General features: G+C 41.3%; 1 protein-coding gene across 3 annotated transcripts in view; it reads right to left on the reverse strand.

Moving 5' to 3' along the window:
- The window catches only part of Arl15 (ADP ribosylation factor like GTPase 15), a 392761-nt gene that overhangs the window by 363181 nt on the left and 10568 nt on the right, over positions 1–19012 (reverse strand). For 2 of the 3 annotated variants that reach the window (XM_047556318.1, XM_047556317.1), the window contains exon 2: positions 4420–4476. The exons of the other annotated variant lie outside the window; for it this stretch is intronic. In XM_047556318.1, coding sequence (XP_047412274.1) covers positions 4420–4476 — 57 coding nt within the window. The remainder of the gene's footprint in view (positions 1–4419; positions 4477–19012) is intronic. 3 annotated transcript variants of the gene reach the window in all.

Genomic DNA, 19012 nt, shown 5'->3' on the forward strand with positions numbered 1-19012 from the left:
GAAGGATGAAAGCTTTCTCTGTTAGTAAAACAGCATTTACTAATTTCCACAAAGGCAAAAGAAAGACTTAGGGAGTTTTTAAAGCTCTTATTACTAACCAAAACCTGTAACCATGCACAATATTTTACTAGTATTTAGTTCAAACATCATTCCATGCAGCTATTGAGTACAGTGTGCTCAAACAGTACCATCCTTGAAAAGTGTAAGATTAACTGACCCTGGCTCTATCCATATGTGACTGCCACTTTCAGTGTCCAAGGGGTCCCACAGAAAGATAAGAAGCTAAAATTCTCCCTCTAGCCAACACCTGCTCTGGGGGCACATGAGTTCCCTCTGAGTGCCCTTACCCTAATTCTCCAAAGGGAGGTCCCAAGCAAGGCCTTTGAGCACACCTGACCACAGGAGGTTCAGTTCAAAATCATGTTCTTTAGCCAGGCCTGTTCACATTGCCAGAATTTCATCCAAGTCGTAGAACCACAATTGTACTATAAACTTTTGGCCTAAATTTACTTCCCCTCCTTCCTCCTGACCAGAACCAAATGAATATTCTTTAATACCCCAAATAGTCCTGATCCACACAACAGGACTCCTTTTGTTCCAGAAATTCAATAACTTCTTTGTACTACATCCCTACGTTACATTCAAAAGAAGGCACACTATCTCCCATGCTACACTCCCAGGAAGTGTGAGAGCTATCTGCTTGGAGCAGATGCTTGGTTCTGAAGGCTGGATTCCCCCTCCACCACCATCACTATTTGTTCTGGGCTTTGGTAGCCATTGTAAATATGCCACTGGTAATAAGTTTTTCTGCCTGTACCTCAAGTTTCCTATTTAGATAACAAGGGTAGGATAGATATTCCTCATCTTCCCAGGTTAAAGCCTTTTCTGCGGCCTCATTGCCTTTCAGCAGAGAAAGGTCTATTCCAAACCATCGGGGGAAGGGTGTACAGCTTGCAAAGTACTCTTGTCCCTGAGTACTTTAATTAAATATTTTGATGCTTAAGGTTTGGTATGCATTTACCCCTGTAAATGCATTTACTTTTATTCCTTAGACTTTAATGTATCAAGCTTATATATGCACTATTTTTGATTATGGATCCCTAATACGTAAAATGCATGGCTTTTGTTCCTTCATTTTTAAAGCCACTATTTGACAATCACATTAAGAGCTCTTAGGAAACAAAACCAGGTCAAGCATTAACACTGTCATCTCATAAAGTAACCCATCATCTTTTTAAATTTCTTCCTCTACTTTTATGTTTCACTTTAGAACTTGGCATTTATTTTCAATAGAAACAATGAGAATTGTTCTCACTTATGCCCTTTATCTATAATTTATAAGGTATTTTTTCCTCCTTTTGTTAGTCTACTTACTCCACCATAACAAACCACCATAAATGAGTAGTTTAAACAACAGAAATTTACCTTCTCACAGTCTGGCAGCTGGAGGTCCAAGACCTACAAGGTCAGTTTTGGTGAAGGCCCTCTTCACTGGCTTACGGTCGACCAGCCTTGAACTGTGTCCTCACACAACAGAGACAGGAAGAAAACCCTTTGTGTCTCTTCTTGTAAGAGTGCTAAATCTCATCATGAAGGTCCCATCCTTGAGACCTCATCTGAATTATCTCAAAGGCTCCATCTTCAAATGCCATCACATTGGGGATTAGGGTTTTAACACAAATTTTGTGGGGGGACTCAATGAATTCAAACCAATGTAGTCCCTTTTTAGGGACAATTTGTGTGTACCTTAAAATGAGTCTACAGACAGACCTTTACTAAATAAGCGGAGACAAGCAAGGTCTCATGCCCAGACTAAGTGCTAGATATTCATGGATGAATACGCACAATTCGTGAAATTCACAGCCCCAAAATTCTCATGTTCTTGATGTAAATATAGAAGTACCCCCTCATCTAGGGAAGCTACATTCCAAGACCCTCAGTGGATGCCTAAAACCTCAGATAATACACCAAACACTATATATAGTATGTTCTTCCTATACATACACATTTATGATAAAGCTTAATTCATAAATTAGACACAGTGAGAGATTAGCAACAATCACAATAAAACTCAATTATAATAATATACAGTAGAACAATTGCACATCAGTACCCTTGTACCTCTGAGGCCATTGTAAAAGTAAGGGATACCTGAACATAAGCACTGAGTTACCATGACAGTGGACCTCAAAACAGAGAAGGCCACTAAGTGACCAATGGGCAGGGTATGCTGGACAAAGGCAGGATTCAAATCCTACGGAGGGAGCAGGACAATTCAAGATTTCTTTTCACTAATCAGAATGGCATGCAATTTTAAACTTATTCCTGGAATTGTCCATTGAATATCCTCAGCCCTGTACCCTCCTGTGGTGACTCCCTGTGACAGCCATGGAGAAGTGCCACTCAGGTCTCCTTCTAGAGAGCAACTGATTACAGCCCCCAGCTGACACAGCTTCGGATTCACCATGACATTCACGCTGCAGCTGTGTATCTGCTGCGATGCAGCCAACAAGTGCCTGCGATACAGAGGTGCTGAACTGGGGCTTTTCTTGCCCAGGGTGGAACTTCCATGATAGGCAACTGTGCTCAAGGGGACCCCATCCTCCCAGCCAAGACTTTCTCGGAACTGCACTGCAGCCTAGAGTTCTTCGCCCTGACCGTACTTCCTTCCCACTCTCCCTGCACAGATGTCAGATCCACAGCACGTCCTGAAGGCTCTGCCTGCTGTCACATCCTCCCCACTTACCCTCCGCAGACATTTTCCCTCTTCCTCTCTTACACACCAAATCCTAACTTTGGCATCTGATTCCCAGAAAATTCAGGAAATCTACTTAACAAAGTACTTCACATAAAGTAACACACGTTTAGCTCTCACATAACCTAGTCATCTATATGGAGACAAATACCTATCTGAGATAACAAAGGTGTGGAAGAAATAAAGAAAAATCATAAATTCAAACTAAGGCAAAAAAGACAACTGGGCTCACTTTAATGCAATAGAACATTTGGCTATTGAGCATTCACCGTGTACCAGATGTCGTGCAAGGTATTGTGGATGATACACAAGAGAGGGCTCCATTCTCAAGGAACTTATAATCTGCACACATATCTTTCACCCAGAATTCTTCTATCATTCATTTTAAATAATTCCATTAAGTATTTTATATACACTTATACATGTTACTCTTGCAAGGTGAATGAGAAAACAAAATTACTTCACATAAATCTTTTTAAGTCCTTCCTTAAAAAATAATTCAGTTTTCCAAATTAAACATGATAGTATTTACTGTGCTGTCTCAGAATCCACTTCCAAGATCTTCTGAGGGAAAATGTCAAGACACCTTGCCACTTAAGAAAAGTCCTTTAATGGTCATTTACATACATATAACTAATATTCCTGAAGGAAGAAATGGGATTGAGGCATTTGAGTCAATTGATATAAGTTGTGAGAAAAAAATAATTCAAAATGCCTAATGTATTTATTTTCTCTCATGTATTATAAAATATAACATACATACACAGCATAAAGCAAATATATAAAGAATAACAAAGTAAATTCTGTGCACCTGCCATTCAAGTTAGGACTACGATATTTTAACTTTTAAAGCCCTTCTCCTTTCCTCCACTCCTCCAGAACAGTTTCCCAACCTCACCTTTGATATTTTGGCCCAGATGATTCTTAAGCGCTTAGTCAGTACACTGCTGGGTGTTACAATACCCCTGGCCTCGACTTACTAGATGTCTGTCACCTACCACCATCACACCCAGCTATGACAACCAAAAATGTCTCCAGACATTGCCCTAGATCCTCTGCAGGGTAAAGTCACACCCTGTTGAGAACCACTGCCCTAAAGGTAACCACAGCTGCATTTTTGCTTTTCTTTACAGTGTGTCTAGATAGGTAGATTCCCCCAAATAATGTACTATTTAGTTTTGATGTGTTTGGTACTTGCAGCAGTGATACTCTGTGTATTTTCTTGTGACATCTTTCATTCAACGTTACATTTTTGAGATTCACCCATGGTGTGTTGAAAATATTCATACAATATTTTAACCCTATATTTTTCCTGCTGTATGGTAATCTACTAAACAAACTTCTCACTATTTACTTAGTCAAGTCTCTCATTGATGCATATTCATACTGTTTCTGATGTTTTGCTTCTATGAACGCTCCTGCTAGCAACACTCCCTACCTGGCTCTTGTCATGACACAACAGTTTCCCTAAGGCATGTGCCTGGGAGTGGACTGCTGGTCACAGAAGATTTGTTCAACTTTATAATTTTCCGAAGTCGTGGTGTAGACCTACACTCCCACCAGCAGCAGAGGACAATTCCCACTGCCACACATGCTCTCTAACACTTAGTTCTTCACTTATTTTTTTCATGACATTTGGTACCACAAAAATATGCATTGCTTACCGTGTAAGTGCCAATTCTACAAACGGCAAATGAGATCTGGATACATTCAGACATTCTCTACAAGATTAAAATAAGAATAAGCAATTACAACTAAATGTTTGTACCAAAGAATTGGCTTCATTCCCCTTATTCTTTTTTCCCCCCTCTTTAAAGAAATTCTGCTATATTCTGACATCTGCTTTATGAGCAGGCATTGAGTTTTTCACTTCTGCTTTTTCTAAACTAGCTTGAATAATAGGGAAGAGCATGGGACACACCACCTTATCAAGGGACTATAAAGCAGACACTTCATCCTCTACTACTATGGACCACCTAAGGAATGTGACTTATCACAGTTTTAATTTCATTTTGTATAAGTCTTACTCTAGTATTCAATTTTTAATGATAAAGTCCTTAAGGACTCTTACAAGCACTTTTTAAAGTTCAATTTTTATATCATAAATGTCTACAATTCTTAAGAAACCCTTGTAAAAGGAAAACACTCATAGTTATATGCAAAATTTTTGAATGAGCTAAATTTAGTTAGAAGATTGAGGTCCTTGGTCTCAGGTTATCAGTGGTAGTACTCAATTTAGAATTCGCAACTTCTCACACCCAAAGCAAGTTCAGATTCCAAAACTCATGCATACACACAAAATTAAACATGTATACTAAACAAGAGCATTGGTTTCTTTTCCTCTCTTTAACTGAAGGAATATTTTTAGCACATTAAATTGGTACGTAGTCAAAATAACCCTAACTTTATACAGTCTAACAGTGTAATTATGGTTTATTATCATCAAGTTAAAGCTTCTGCGTAAAGTTTATAATGGCACAAATCTGAGCCAGCATGGTTTTAGCAATGGTGTCAAGGACTCCGTGGCTTCAAAAAGATGCATCCCTTTAGGTCCAACAAGTCATATCAGACCAATTCTGTCAAACTTTCCTGCCTCTTCAATGTTCATAAGACACTGAATTCACTACAACTAAAAACAATTAGTTAAGAAAAGACTGGAAAGCCAAAGGCTATGTGCACAGACATTCAAAACAAAAATTAAAAGCAATGGAAAAATCAAACTCAAAAGATAATTGTTGCTGGGCGCAGTGGTGCATGGCTCTAATTCCGGTGGCTGGCGAGGCTGAGGCAGGAGGATGGCAAGTTCAAAGCCAGCCTCAGCAAAATCAAGCCATTAAGCAACTCAGTGAGACCCTGTCTCTAAATAAAATACAAAATAGGGCTGGGAATGTGGTTCAGTGGTCGAGTGCCCCTAAGTTCAACCCCCAGTACCCGCTCCAAAAAAAGATAATTATTGGGTGAAGTTCTTACACTCAATCCGAACTTTCAAAAGATTCCCAAGCATTCACCTGGTGTTATTGTTCAAAATGATAACACCATTAAGGATCATTTTTATTATTACTATTGTAACACTACAGGATTTCTTTATTTTTAATGAAATACACTACTGAAAACAGCCTAAGCCAATGTCACTGGTATCCTCAGAGCTGGAGAATGAAAACATTCATGACTGCCCAACAGCTGTTCTTCCCACTCATCTTTGGGAATTACCCTAAGTTATACCTTTGGAATGAAACTGTAAATTACTGGACAACTGTCTCAGTGAGCTGGAAATCTTTTCTCCAACTGAACATTAATTCTTGTTCAATGCCACCTAGGATAAAAGGCTGAAATTCCCAGACTTTCTTAGAGCTGGGTTTCGTGGGACTAAGTTCTCTCAAATGAGATGCAAACGAAGGATGCATGAAGGGAAGCGACCCCAAGGGAAACCCCCTTTCTGCTCTTCTCTGCTGCTTCTGCCTTCCCTAACTGAGGCTTAACGCAGCTCCAGCTAGAATCCCGGACAGTGAAGGCGCATGCAGAACCGTGTAGCACACAGATGAGCGCTCCTGGAGGTGCCAGCGGCAAGGGGCCGCCCACCCCTCCTCACCCAGACTCTGTGCAGGCAATGGAAATCAACCTGCCCCATTTAGAGACCGCTGTGTGTCTCTCAGCCTAACCCAAACCTGACTGGTACAGAGTGACATTTGTTTCTAAAAAGTAGGTGCACCCCAGGGCCTCAGGAAAGGGCTCTAGCATTTGTCATTAGGGACTAACTCTTTAAAGAGCTTTATTTTAAAAAAAAAAAAGAAGAAAAGAAAAGAAAAAAATATCTATTGTCTAGTTACTGAAAACCTGCTTTCTACTCCTTACCTTCTCACAATCCCAAAATGTATAAGTACCATTACTGGAATTGCCAAAATTATTACCCTGAACACCCTGAACTTATTTTCTGCGACTTTTTTTTCCTGAATAGCCTTATTACCTCATTCTCTTTTCTAACCTCTAATCCTTACAAATACTGGCTTGCCCTTGAACATCCTACCTCAAACCAAGTGGCACCTCTACGGCTCAAACTCCATGCATTCTGACCACAGTGCTCTCGGCTTGGTTTCATCCCTCCAATTAGTGAGAGACTGACAGATATTAAGAAGCATATCCAAACTTCCCCTGGTCATGGTATAGGAGCTGGTCATTCATTTAGGATGGTTACACTTCATATTTTTCCCTGTTATAGATGCGCTACTTGTGAGAACCTATGTTAACTGTAAACCCGTGGGACACGAGGCATAGCTTGGAATGAGTGACTAATACTTAAAAATGGAATATCACACATAAACTGTGACCCAGGAGCCTCTAAGTCAGTATTCACAAATCTACATCTACAACTGCCAGAGGAAGAACCAAAGAATATTATTCCCAAAACAATCACATCTTCTTTGCAACTTCATCTGATGAAAGCGCAAAAAAAGATGTGTTTTCAAAAGCAAGTCACGGACTGATTAAAATCTGTTATGATGGGTCTATAAAAAAGTGTATAAAGCAGAAAAAAGGAAAAAGGACACTCAATGTGAAATTAATACGATTACTTACAGTTTACTGTTGTTTTCTCTAAGAAATTTCAAAGGTAAGCATGAAAATAAAGGAGAAAAACAAATCTTCAACACGATGGCAGAAAGTAAGTTATTTACTACAATGTGCAAAAAAAAAAAAAAAAACGATTTCAAGGTATAATTTCAGTTTCAGAGAGTGAAAAACAATCTTTTTAAAAGAGCTAATTTTTAAGTAATTTAATCGACAGCTTCAATTCTATGCACTATGCCATCTTCCACCCTGACATGAAGCAAGACGGCCATCTTCCTTTATTTTCCCCCACTATAATTTTGCTTGTGATGATAATAAATAGTTAATGTAGCCAAGTCAACTCTTCAGTCCTGGAAGATAGAAAAACTATCAAACAAGAAAACACCTTCCAACTGAGCCCTGACCTGGGACCACCCATGTCCAGAGAAGGTGAACTAGGATTAGGTATTTTCTCATAGCAGCATCCCTGCAAAAAATGGGACGGAGGCAAAGAGGGAAGACGGTGGGGAGCGAACACCCAAGACCTGTTCCAAGGTGCATGGGAGCTCCGAAGGGCTGCGTGGGTGGCATGCTCTGAGAAAGGTCTCTCTGTCATTATGCTTCAGTCACTCCTGCAGCCTGGAAATAAACGCTTGGGAATGCCACCTACCTCCTTCTGTTAATGCTGTCACTGCAGACATTAACAGTGAATTACTTAACAGCTCCCTTAGTACGCTCAGAAGCTACTTCCCCCAAATGGGAAATAAGTAACTTTAAATTTAAAAAAAAAAAACAAACTCATTACAAAATAAAATAAAATTTTGTTTACAAAATGTGGAGGTTTTTGCTCCTCAACATTTTATAGCTCTTCCAGACAAGGAAAAAGAAGGGTGATCATCTGAAATGTTGCATCCAAGGCAAAGCTACCAAAATTGGCCTCGCGACATTTTCTAAAGTATTTTTAGTTGTCACAGGGCCACCAGCATCCCCAGAGCATCTACACTTCCCAAGTCATCTGCAACTGGAACCAGGAATTCCAAAAGGAATCATTGCCCCCCCACACATAAAAATAAACACATAATCTCAGCACCTGGTCTCTGTGAAATTCACTCGCAAAGATTTGATAAGTTATTTGGCAAAAATAATCAAATGAAAATAAAAAATATCAGAATTTATAAACTTCATATCAGTAAACATCTAGCCAGTCTTCTGTAAGATACCACTAAAAAAAAAAATTAATCAGTCAATCAATCACACATCCTCCCCAAAGAAAAGCTTAGTGGCCTTATAAGTTAAAGTTAAGAATAATTCTCTTTCTGAAAATCCTGATTAAAAAGTATGAAGATGAAGAAATTCTCTTCTAATTTTGCACAGTAAAATAACCATGAGCACCACTTACCTTGGAGGATTTATTCCTTTGGCTTCTTTTTGTGTGTGGGGGGGGGGCGGGGGCGGGGTAGGGAGTACTGGGGATTGAACTCAGGGGCACTCAAACACTGAGCCACATCCCCAGACCTATTTTGTATTTTATTTAGAGACAGGGTCTCACTGAGTTGCTTAGCACCTCACTTTTGCTGAGGCTGGCTTTGAACTCAATCCTCCTGCCTCAGCCTCCCCAGCTGCTGGGATTACAGGTGTGCACCATCACACCTGGTTCCTTCAATTCCTATTAGGCACAGGGGATTAGAAAATGCAACCAAAAAAAAAAAAAAAAAAAAAAACCTGCAGAGCATCTTTAATACGGTGGGTACTTCTAGGCAATCAATAAGTATACAAAAATAAATAAGACCAAACAACAATCTCCAGCTCAGAACAGAGCACTCATAGTCCTCCCGTACACACACCCATCTGCCACCCTCTGCACCTGGGTTCTGGGGATTGAACCCAGGACCTCATGCGTGGCAGACAAGCACCCTACCACCAGCTACTCCTCCAGCCCTCGGAGTGGAAATCTGACATACCTGTGACAATCAAGAGCAATACAGATGGTTCAGCACAGTAAGGGGTTAGTACAACAGGCATCAAGGAGACTGAGTAGGGGCACTGAACCCACAATTAGGGGCGTCGGGAAAGACTTTCTAAGGAGCCACTGCCTGAACTGAGCCTTAAAAGACTAGGGCTTAGCTAGATGAAAGGGGAGAAGAAGAGATAATTCCAGACAAAAGTGACAGCGTGAGGAAATGTATGCCTGCATTTGAAAGCTGCTGGTGTGTGCCCTAAACATCCTCCTGTTGGTTCCAAATAACCACTTTCCAGTCTGGTCAGTTATTGATGCTCACCATCAACACAGCACCTAAGTCATTCACATTAATACACAAAGCATCTGCACGGTAAGGCCTCTCTACTCCTGCCCAAGGGCTTCCACCTGTCAGGAGAGAGTGCGGTCACAGAGTCTGTTCTGCTGTGGACACCCTGACTGACAAAGCCCACCCACCGGATGCAACAGTGACAAAGCCAGCAGGCAGTGTGATCTCAAGCTGGCCGGCCACCACAACATGGCCCAGGCTCAACCAGCCTAGGGCCTGCCCTCTCGATCTGTGCCCAAGAGCCCCTAGACGAAGCCTTAAGCAGCACAGCAACACTGCAGGAATACAAAAAGCAAAACTACTAAGAAACTTCACAACTGTCAAGAATCACAGCAAACTAAACTTCTGAGGAAGTCAAGTGTATGAATGAAAAGAAACTATACAAAAAAGACACGCAGAGCAAGGAACAACAATCCCAAGAGTGGATCCAGAGAGATATGGTCATGTAGGTTGAGTGTAGCTGCAGAGAATCCATTTCTGAATGAAAAGAAAAAACAACATAAAATCACATCCCCCCAATTCCCTTTGCAGCTAAGTATACCAATGTGACCAAGTTCTAGTCAATGAGATATGATCAGAAAGTCTTAAAAGTCTTCCAGGAGGGAAGTATGCTCTTCTGCCCTTTCTTCATCCTGCTACTGGAATACAGAAGTGATGGCAGGAGCTCTGGCATCAGTTTTGGATGAGTGTAAAATCTCCACACAGCAGGTGGAAGGATCTTAGGGCCCTGATGACTTCTGGACTTACGTGCCAAAGAAAAAAATAAACTGTTGAAGTCACTATGTTCCAACCAATTCCAGTCCTTATCCAGTGGTTGAAAGACTTCAATGAAACAATGACATCCCAACAAGAGGGACAGATAGTCTCTTGAGTCAGTTAAATTGAAGTGTTATGTATCCTACTTCACAGTATGATTATCCCCAATTTAGAGACAGAGAAACAGAAACCAACTAGGATGTGAACGAACCACAATTTAAATCCAAGGATTTTGAACTTGAGAACCCATACTCTTTATCAATAGGAGCAAGTGAAAATAAAGTCAAGCAAACTGTGGAAGGCAAGTTCACACATCCTGTAATTCAACAAATCTGTAATTATCAAAGTCCAATAACAGAACCCACAGTGATGCAGTATCACACGCCTACTCCAATTTCTGCCCAGGTCCAATTCTAAACCAGTGCTTATCAAATGCTGTATGCTAGATGGAGTTGCTCAGGGGCACTTGGATATTCAAGGAAGTTTTTAAAATGAAAAGTGAATTTTAATTGTTTTAGGGACTGAAATGAAGACAAACACATATCCAAACGTACTGCATGTAAAATTTTAACACTAGAAACCACCCACATGGTAACTTGTGCTGCCAGAGTAACTTTTTGTTGGGGGTGGAAGGTAGTTTAAACCTCAGAATAAAACCTGTGTTTTGCCTTCTGACTGAAGAGTAACTCAAGATTGCACAGTAAGCTTCTTTATGATTTGTAATATTTATAGCTCTGATTCTATCAGTATCCTGTTTTTCTCTTCTTTTTTTAATGTCACACCAAAAAGAATAAAATGCAAAAATCAAGTGAACTGGAAGATAAGTCTTCAGTTCTCAGCCACAACTCAATTCAGTTTTTGTGTCCATCAAAACAGTTTTTGGTCCTAAGTGATAATGATACGTAATAACATATAAGTACAGATCTTAAATACAAATTCCTAAATATCACATACAATAAAAGATCACCTGTTTGTTTCATAGCTCTGCACAAAGTTAGCTGGAAAAAAGAAGAATTCTATTGCTTAAACAAATAAAAAAGAAATATTTGAAATCTTCCCCTACACCACAATGTGTTTTAAATAACTCATGGTAAAGTGAGAAGAGACTGCCTGATTGAGAAGTAGGGGGGACGTTGAAAGGAACCTTACATTCAGGTTGACCTCTCGCTTACACAGCAGGAGGGACGAACTAGACTCTGCTTGGTCATTTCCTACTGGAGGCAGATGAACACAGTTTAAGAGAGTTCTGCCTCACCCTGAAACTAGCCTCTGCCTTCTCAAGACTGTGACCCCCTCACAGTAGGTCTGTGCTTATACCTTTTAATAACTAAAGGTAAGGATGGATATATTTCTATATGCATCTCAATCCAAAAAGTTATACTTCTTCTTCATAGAATTTTGGAAATTTCTACAAAACTCCGTCCAAAGAGAAATAGAATGCAATATTGCCTTTCTTCATAGAGAAGGTAAATCCTATTCTACTAGCCCAGTGGTTGGCAAACTACAATCTGTAGGTCAAATCCAGTGCAAGACCTGTTTTTGCCAACAAAGTTTTATTGGAACACAGTCATGCCCACCTGTTTACCTATTATCTATCTACTGCTGCTTTTGACTGCAATAGCAGAGTCAAGTAGTTGAGGCAGAGCACATGACCCATAGAGCCTGACATCTTTACTAGCTGAACCTTTTCAGAAAAAGTTTGTTCACCCTGTTTCCTAGTCCATCATCTGGGGTTTTCACACAAGCAAAGACAGACATTACATTCAACATTACAGGCTATTGTCTGTGGTTAAAAGAGTTATTCCTGTATTATCTGAGAACCCCACAATGTTTTTTAAATAACTCATGGAAAAGTGAGGAGAGACTGCCTCTCTGAGAAGTAGGTGGAACACTGAAAGGAAATGCCTATCAAACATTAAGCTTTCGGGCTGGGGATAAAGCTCAGTTGGTAGAGTGCCTGCCTTGTATGTACAAGGCCCTGGGTTCAATCCCCAGCACCAACAAAAAAAAAAAAAAAAATTAAGCTTTCAATAAATATTTCTTGAGAGAGAAAAACTGGGCAGAAAGAAAGAACAAGAGGTTGGGAGGAAGGAATGAGGAGGGTTTATCTTCTCCAAGACAAAACTAATCTGACTCCATCTTTCACAGAATGTTTTAAAACCCAGCATATCTTTCTCATGCTGTAGCAAGGTATTTTAACACAGGATGGTACACCAGAATTAAAATCAAGAACCTAAAGTTACTATGTTTCATTTTGGGCAATAAACACTGCTTAAAATATAATTTAGAAAAACAAAGTCCCTGTTAATTTTGATCACCTTTCCCACATCCACTCTTAGAGCATATTCATTTGTTATTATTGATGTCACTGTTTTTTTTTTTAACTTTTTTTAGTTGTAGATGAACGCAATACCTTTGTTTTATCTATTTATTTATTTTTGTGTGGTGCTGAGGATTGAACCCAGTGTCTCACACATGCGAGGCAAGCACTCTGAGCTACATACAACCCCAGCCCTGTTATTGTTGTTTTAATATCACCCTGCAATAATATAATAAAGCAACTGGGATAAATCATCATTGCCTCAGAGATGAACTCTTAAGAGAATTTGGGGAACAGAAAAGGACTGCTTAAGACAGATGAGGAAAGAAGCAAATCTTCCATGAGTTTGTTATAAATCTTGAATCTTCATCTCTATTTCTTCATGATCAGACATCTTCATGTCAGTTTGTTCAATACCTTTACACAAAGAATTAACACTGAAAAGACAAGAAGTGAAAAATATCCATCTCTGGGTATTTCCAAAGATGATCAACATAGTTATCCGATGTCCCCAAAAAAGGACACATTTGGGAGAAAACTAAACATCGCTAGCATAGAATCTATTTCCTACACACTCAGGCTGCAGAAAAATGGCAGCCTGCATCCACAGAAATAATAATGTCAGAATGTACCCCTAGCTCAAAAAGCAATCCTACCTAAATCCCAAAAGCCAGGTCAGAAAGAGTCTTCAAAAAGAAAAAAAAAAAAAAATCAGGTATGCAAAGAAAACTCAGGATCCTGTCTAAATTACTTTTCCTTAAAATATGAACTTGAAATCCAAACAAGTTGGGAAAATTAAGTTACACTGAAATATTACTGATGAACTATGTATAAGTATAGTTCCTTTATATAAAATGAAATAAGAGAAAGAGAAATCCAATAATCACAAGAGGTTTTCTACATCTAGAACGGTGACTTGAAAAACGCATCAGTCGCATTCAGGAAATGTTCAAAATGATGAAGAACAGCAACAGTATCCCATAAATCAGCCAGTGCTCTTTCCTCTGCAACAGACTGCCTCTCAGGAAACATTCATAAAGGAAGAAAGGATAAAAAAAGCAGGCTAATAAATCACCGGCTAGGGGAAGAAGTCCTCAAAAGCAGAAACCTGACTTTCAAACAGTCTGATTCCAACCAAAGAGGAGCTGAGAGTTCAGTCACAACTCTAGAGTAGGAGCTCAGAAAACTTGCCTACTCAGGTGAAAGTGAGCCGCCTCATTCACCCAAACTTACGTAACAGCTGTAAGCAGAACAAGCCTGAGGACGGATGTGGGCCACCATATGCCACGCCAGGACCTTTCACCCCTGTAAATCAGAAATAGCTGCCACTTAAAACACCAACAAGCAGCTGCAGTATCTTTGACCCAGTAACTCTGCCCTGTGCTTGTTAGGTGGAGGCAGAAAGATTTTTAAAAGGCTGATATGGAAAAATAATTAGAATAGAATCTTTCTTGTTTACAGTAACGTAAGTCTCTCTTTTATACACTAAGTCCCAATTTAATAGTGACACACACTTTACTAGTACTCACGGCACTAAGCTCTCTTTTAAATTACACACACACACACACACACACACACACACACAGAATAGCATCACTTAACCAGGAGGATACATTGAGATATGCATACTTGGATGATTTTATCATTTTGTGAACATCATATAACATATTTATACAAATTGACAGCTACATCCTCACTAGGCAATATAACCTTATTGGATTACTATTACATATGCGGTGCATCATAGACTAAAACATCATTACTCTATTATGAGGCCTGCAACCCAGCCCAGCACGTGACAGTGTGCTTTATCCTGTGAAAGGCAGGAACAAAGGGCTGAGGCAGGGTCATGGCTAACCCATTAGGCACCTCTGTGCCCACTCACAAAGGAAGCCTCTGCAAGCTGAGCGGGGGCTGGATTTCAGCCCTGATCGCCCCTTGGCCAGGCACCTCTGTGCTGCGCCTCAAAGGCAAAGGTATCTAAGGCAGCCCCAGAGGCAGCCCTGGAAGGAGCCTCAGGTCAGTTTTTGTAGTTAAAGACAAGAGGAGGAGGTTTAAATAAGAGAAAGAGGGAAATTACTTCTTCTATACTGTACTCACTGATCACTTTAATTAGCTAGAGGTCAGGCTCACACAGGCCATTTTAGCTTACTAATAAGGCATTCAGGTTATTATACAATTGCTCCAGACATCCTAAGAGGCCAGCTTTACAGGCTGCCCACAAGGAAACAAGCTCAGTGCTCCAGCACACCTCTCAAGCAGCTCTCAGGCCAGCTGAAAGGCCTCAGCCTGGGTCTCCACCAGCTTCCAGACTGTGTCCACACCACCAGTTCTCTGTCCTAGGAGGCTGTGTCAGCAGGGACGCAAACCCAGGGAGGCCTCTGAAAAGATCAGGTTGTGTGGCAGAAGCCGGCAGCAAGTCTCTTGAGAGAGTCCAGGATGCCCATTCCCCAGAGAACACAACCCCTCTGAAGTGCAACCGCTCTCCACAGAAGAGAACAGAGCCTTAAGAGTCAAACAACTGAGCTCTGGGTTTAGTCACTGGAACGAAGATTCTCCACAGCACAACCTGTGGGCCTAACCTTCCCCCAGGCTCCCAGCCAAGGAAATGAGATAGAATTCTTCTGGGAAAACACCCTTCATGCTGAGGGGATCCTTACCCTACCCTTCTCTGGGCCTCTTCTCCCATAAGCCAAGCTTGCCTGGTCCTCACCCTCCCAAGCCTTTCCATGAAGTCACAGTGGGACATCCCTGTGCAGGACTGGTTAGGAGGAAGACCATTCGGGCCAGATTTCTGGGCTCCAAACGTCAGCTCTACTACTTACTAACTTAATTTCCTTAAACAAGTTTCTTAATTCTTTTGTGTCTCAGGTTTGACACTGGGGGGAAAAATGGAGAGGACACCAGTACCCCGTACCTCATGGGGTTGTTGTGAGGATCAAACAAGGCAGGCCCTTGGAAAGCACTTGCCACAGAAACACTAAGTTTCTTCTGCTCTCACAGAGCAAGAAGAGGTGGCAGAGAAAAAGGTTCCAGGCACTATTCTAAGAATCCATGTATTATATCAGTTAATCATCAAAACAAACCCACGAGGTACTTCCTTTTCCTACTGCCCCTCTACAGATAAGAAAGGAGACCCTTAAAAGTTAACCTACCAAAGTTACACAGAACGGTAGCACCAACCAGTTCACCCCAAAGCCAACAGCACTCAATCAGGAACAAACTCCTCTGTATCCACAAAAGTTCTGTTAAATGTACCCTCTACCTGTGCCTAATTCAATCCCTCAAGATCACCCTGGACTCCTCCTCATTCTTCTTCCACTCCCAGGTTAAACTCCTCTTTCTTTTTTATTTTGTTTTGTTTGGGGACTGAACCCAGGTCCTCATGCCTGTGAGACAAATGCTCCAGTTCTTAGCCCCAGTCCTCTACTACTTTGAAGACTCAGGAAAATGAACTCTATCTGGTGTCCTCTGGTGTCCCCTGTTTATGATCTCCATCATCAGACCTTGCCTTGTTCACTGTATTTCTGACAACTGGTCAGTCTTTCACTCCAACCCAAGCCCAGCCATGGTCATGGTGGCCTCACTATCCATGAGGATGATCATGGCTGCATTTTTTCTCCCATCTCTGGACTTGCCTATCTTACTCGCTGCCTGCTACACACTGGAGTTTCCCCTTGGGGAACTGGTCTACCACCGCAATCTTAAATTCCTACTGTCTGACAGCACGGGACCTTCTCTCCCTCGTGTTTTCTAACAGGTACCCCGGACACTTACTGTGCAGTCTCATCAGAACCATGGTTCCCTTGCATACTCTACTTTTTATTTGTGCCCCTCCCTCCTTTCCATTAACCCAGATCTCACTATCACTTTGACCATTTTCTTACCGGTGTCCTTCATTCCCTGGCCCCACTGTCTGCCCATCAAGTTACCTTAAAAAAAAAACCAAAGCCTTCTTGAAACTACATCTAGATAGTCACAAGGGTTGGAAGAAAATAAAATCTCAACCACTTAGATCTGCGTCACTGTTAAGTCACAATGACTTCGACACCACACACAGCAACCACCCCTTCTGTTTCCCTGGTCAACCCTCAACCTCCTTCTTCACTGCAGCCTTTTCTGTCCTACTCACCTCCACCCTCCTCCCCCCATATTGCAGTCATATTCAAGACCTCACATTCTACTTCATCAGCAATTCAACCATCTCTAATCCCATTTCAGGAGAAACCACCCCACTCTTCCTGCCACTCCGGTTCCCATCCTCTTCCTTCTCTTCCAGGGTGAAACGTCTTGCAAGAATGGCGGCGCTTCACCACGCCCTCTCCTTAACCCGCAGTCACCAACCCTCCACCCAAGGTCACCACTGATGAGAATTCAGTGGTCATTTTCATAATTATCTACCATGATCTCTGGGCAATGTTGGACAAAATGGGCCACTTCCTCCTTCCAGAAATAGTCTGTCTCCTCAGCCTGCTTGACCCTACAGGCTCCTGGTTCTCTTCTAATCTTATAGTTCTTTCTCCCAGACTCCTTTTTGAGGTTGGTGATGCTATAAAAGCTCCCGTACCTACTATGTGCTAGTAGTGACGGAGGCTCTGGTTTTCCTCAGGGTTCTTTCCACACTGCACGTCCCAATTGTCACATGTGGGTTATCTTCTGGTACTGCCTGAATGGATAGGAAAGCTCAGACATTAGCCAGCTCCAGGTTCAAATTCTGGCTCTTTCATGTCTTGGGCATGAAAGTCTGTTTTCTAATCTCTAAAATTATAATATAAATGAATAATGTATGAAAAATACTTAGCACTGTTTCTCAAGTGATGATAATATAGTTTGGTACAACAATAAAAGTTAGGTACTATTTTTAACTACATCTACAACTCTCATCTATTTTCATCTACCTACTTAAAATCATAGCTTGATTTTAAACAAGCAGCTCAAATTCAGTCACTCCAAAATCTAATGCCTCACTTTTCCTCCCAACCTGACGTTCCTTTAGGTGTTACCCCTTACAGTGTGTGACCCCATTAGCCACCTCCATGCTTGGAGTGCTTTGGAAACATGCCCACAAATTCTTCAACCTTCCTCCCACCAAGAGATGTCGGTCTCCTGCCCCTGAACCTGAGCCTGCCTTTGTGACAGTCATGATGAAGAGAACATAGTAGAAGGGATGTGCATCTCCAGTAGGAGTAGGTTAGAAAAGACCAGGCAGTTTTACCAATTTCCTTGGTACAATGCTTTATAATCCTTCAGCCTCCATAGAAGAAGTCCAATCACCCTGAGGCCATCACACAGAACGACCACACAGCAACGCCCCAGGAGTCTACTTGTCCTGCCCCCAGTTGTTGCAAAGTTCTCTCCCAGGTACCAAACATGTGCAAAGAAAATGCACCTGGCCACCATCTAAGTATGACTTCTTGAGAGATCTTGGGCAAGAACTGCCTAGTTGACCCAGTCAACCTCCAGATTCCTGCATAAAATAAATTCCTGTTATTGTGTTAAGCCACTGTTTTGAGGCTATTTGTTACTTGGTAACAGATAATCAGAACAATGTTCAACCCCCGAGCCTGGGAATTATCCCTGAGATCACTTCTGTTCTCATCTTTCATACCCAATTACAAAATTCCAATGATTTTTAAATGTTACTAAATCCATCCACTTTTCTGCATCCTTCCTGCCCTTACTGGGTTATGAAGACCATCATCTCATTTCTGGTCAGGACGTTGCCCTAAACCAGCCTTGCTGCAGTGGCCCATCCTTTCTGATCTTTCTCTACGTGATGCCCAGATCTGACTATGTCACTCTGGGCTAACTTTTACAGTTTCCATGATGTGACCCCAGCTGGGCTCTGCAGGCTCATGTCTAGCCACTGTGCCAAACCCTACCATAGTCACACAGAGCCCTTGAAGTCACGAGGTCACTTACTTCCAAGCCTCTGCACAGCTGCTCCCTGCCTGGCCGGGGCCCTGCCTGTCACTGGGCCAACTCTTCTCAACTTCAAGACTGCAGATCAAAAAGGACTCCTCTGGGAAGTGCTCCTTGGCCCTCAAGCAGAGGTTAAGTTTGCCTTTCATGTACTGCCTTAGCAACCTGTATTTCTCTCTAGATACACTATGCCATTCCAAACTGTGATTGCTTCTTTTTCATTGTACAAGAGTACAAAGCAACCTGAGGACAGATCAGGGTCTTATTCACTTGTATATCCCTAGGGCCCAGGACAGCACTAGAACATAAAAGCTTATTTTTTAAAAAAATTTAGTTTAAGTAATGAATGATAAATTACACAAAGTTTAATAATTTAAACCACAGAATTAAGAGAATGAAGACAAAGATACT

This window comes from Sciurus carolinensis, chromosome 6, assembly GCF_902686445.1.
Source record: "Sciurus carolinensis chromosome 6, mSciCar1.2, whole genome shotgun sequence".
Classification (NCBI taxonomy): domain Eukaryota; kingdom Metazoa; phylum Chordata; class Mammalia; order Rodentia; family Sciuridae; genus Sciurus; species Sciurus carolinensis.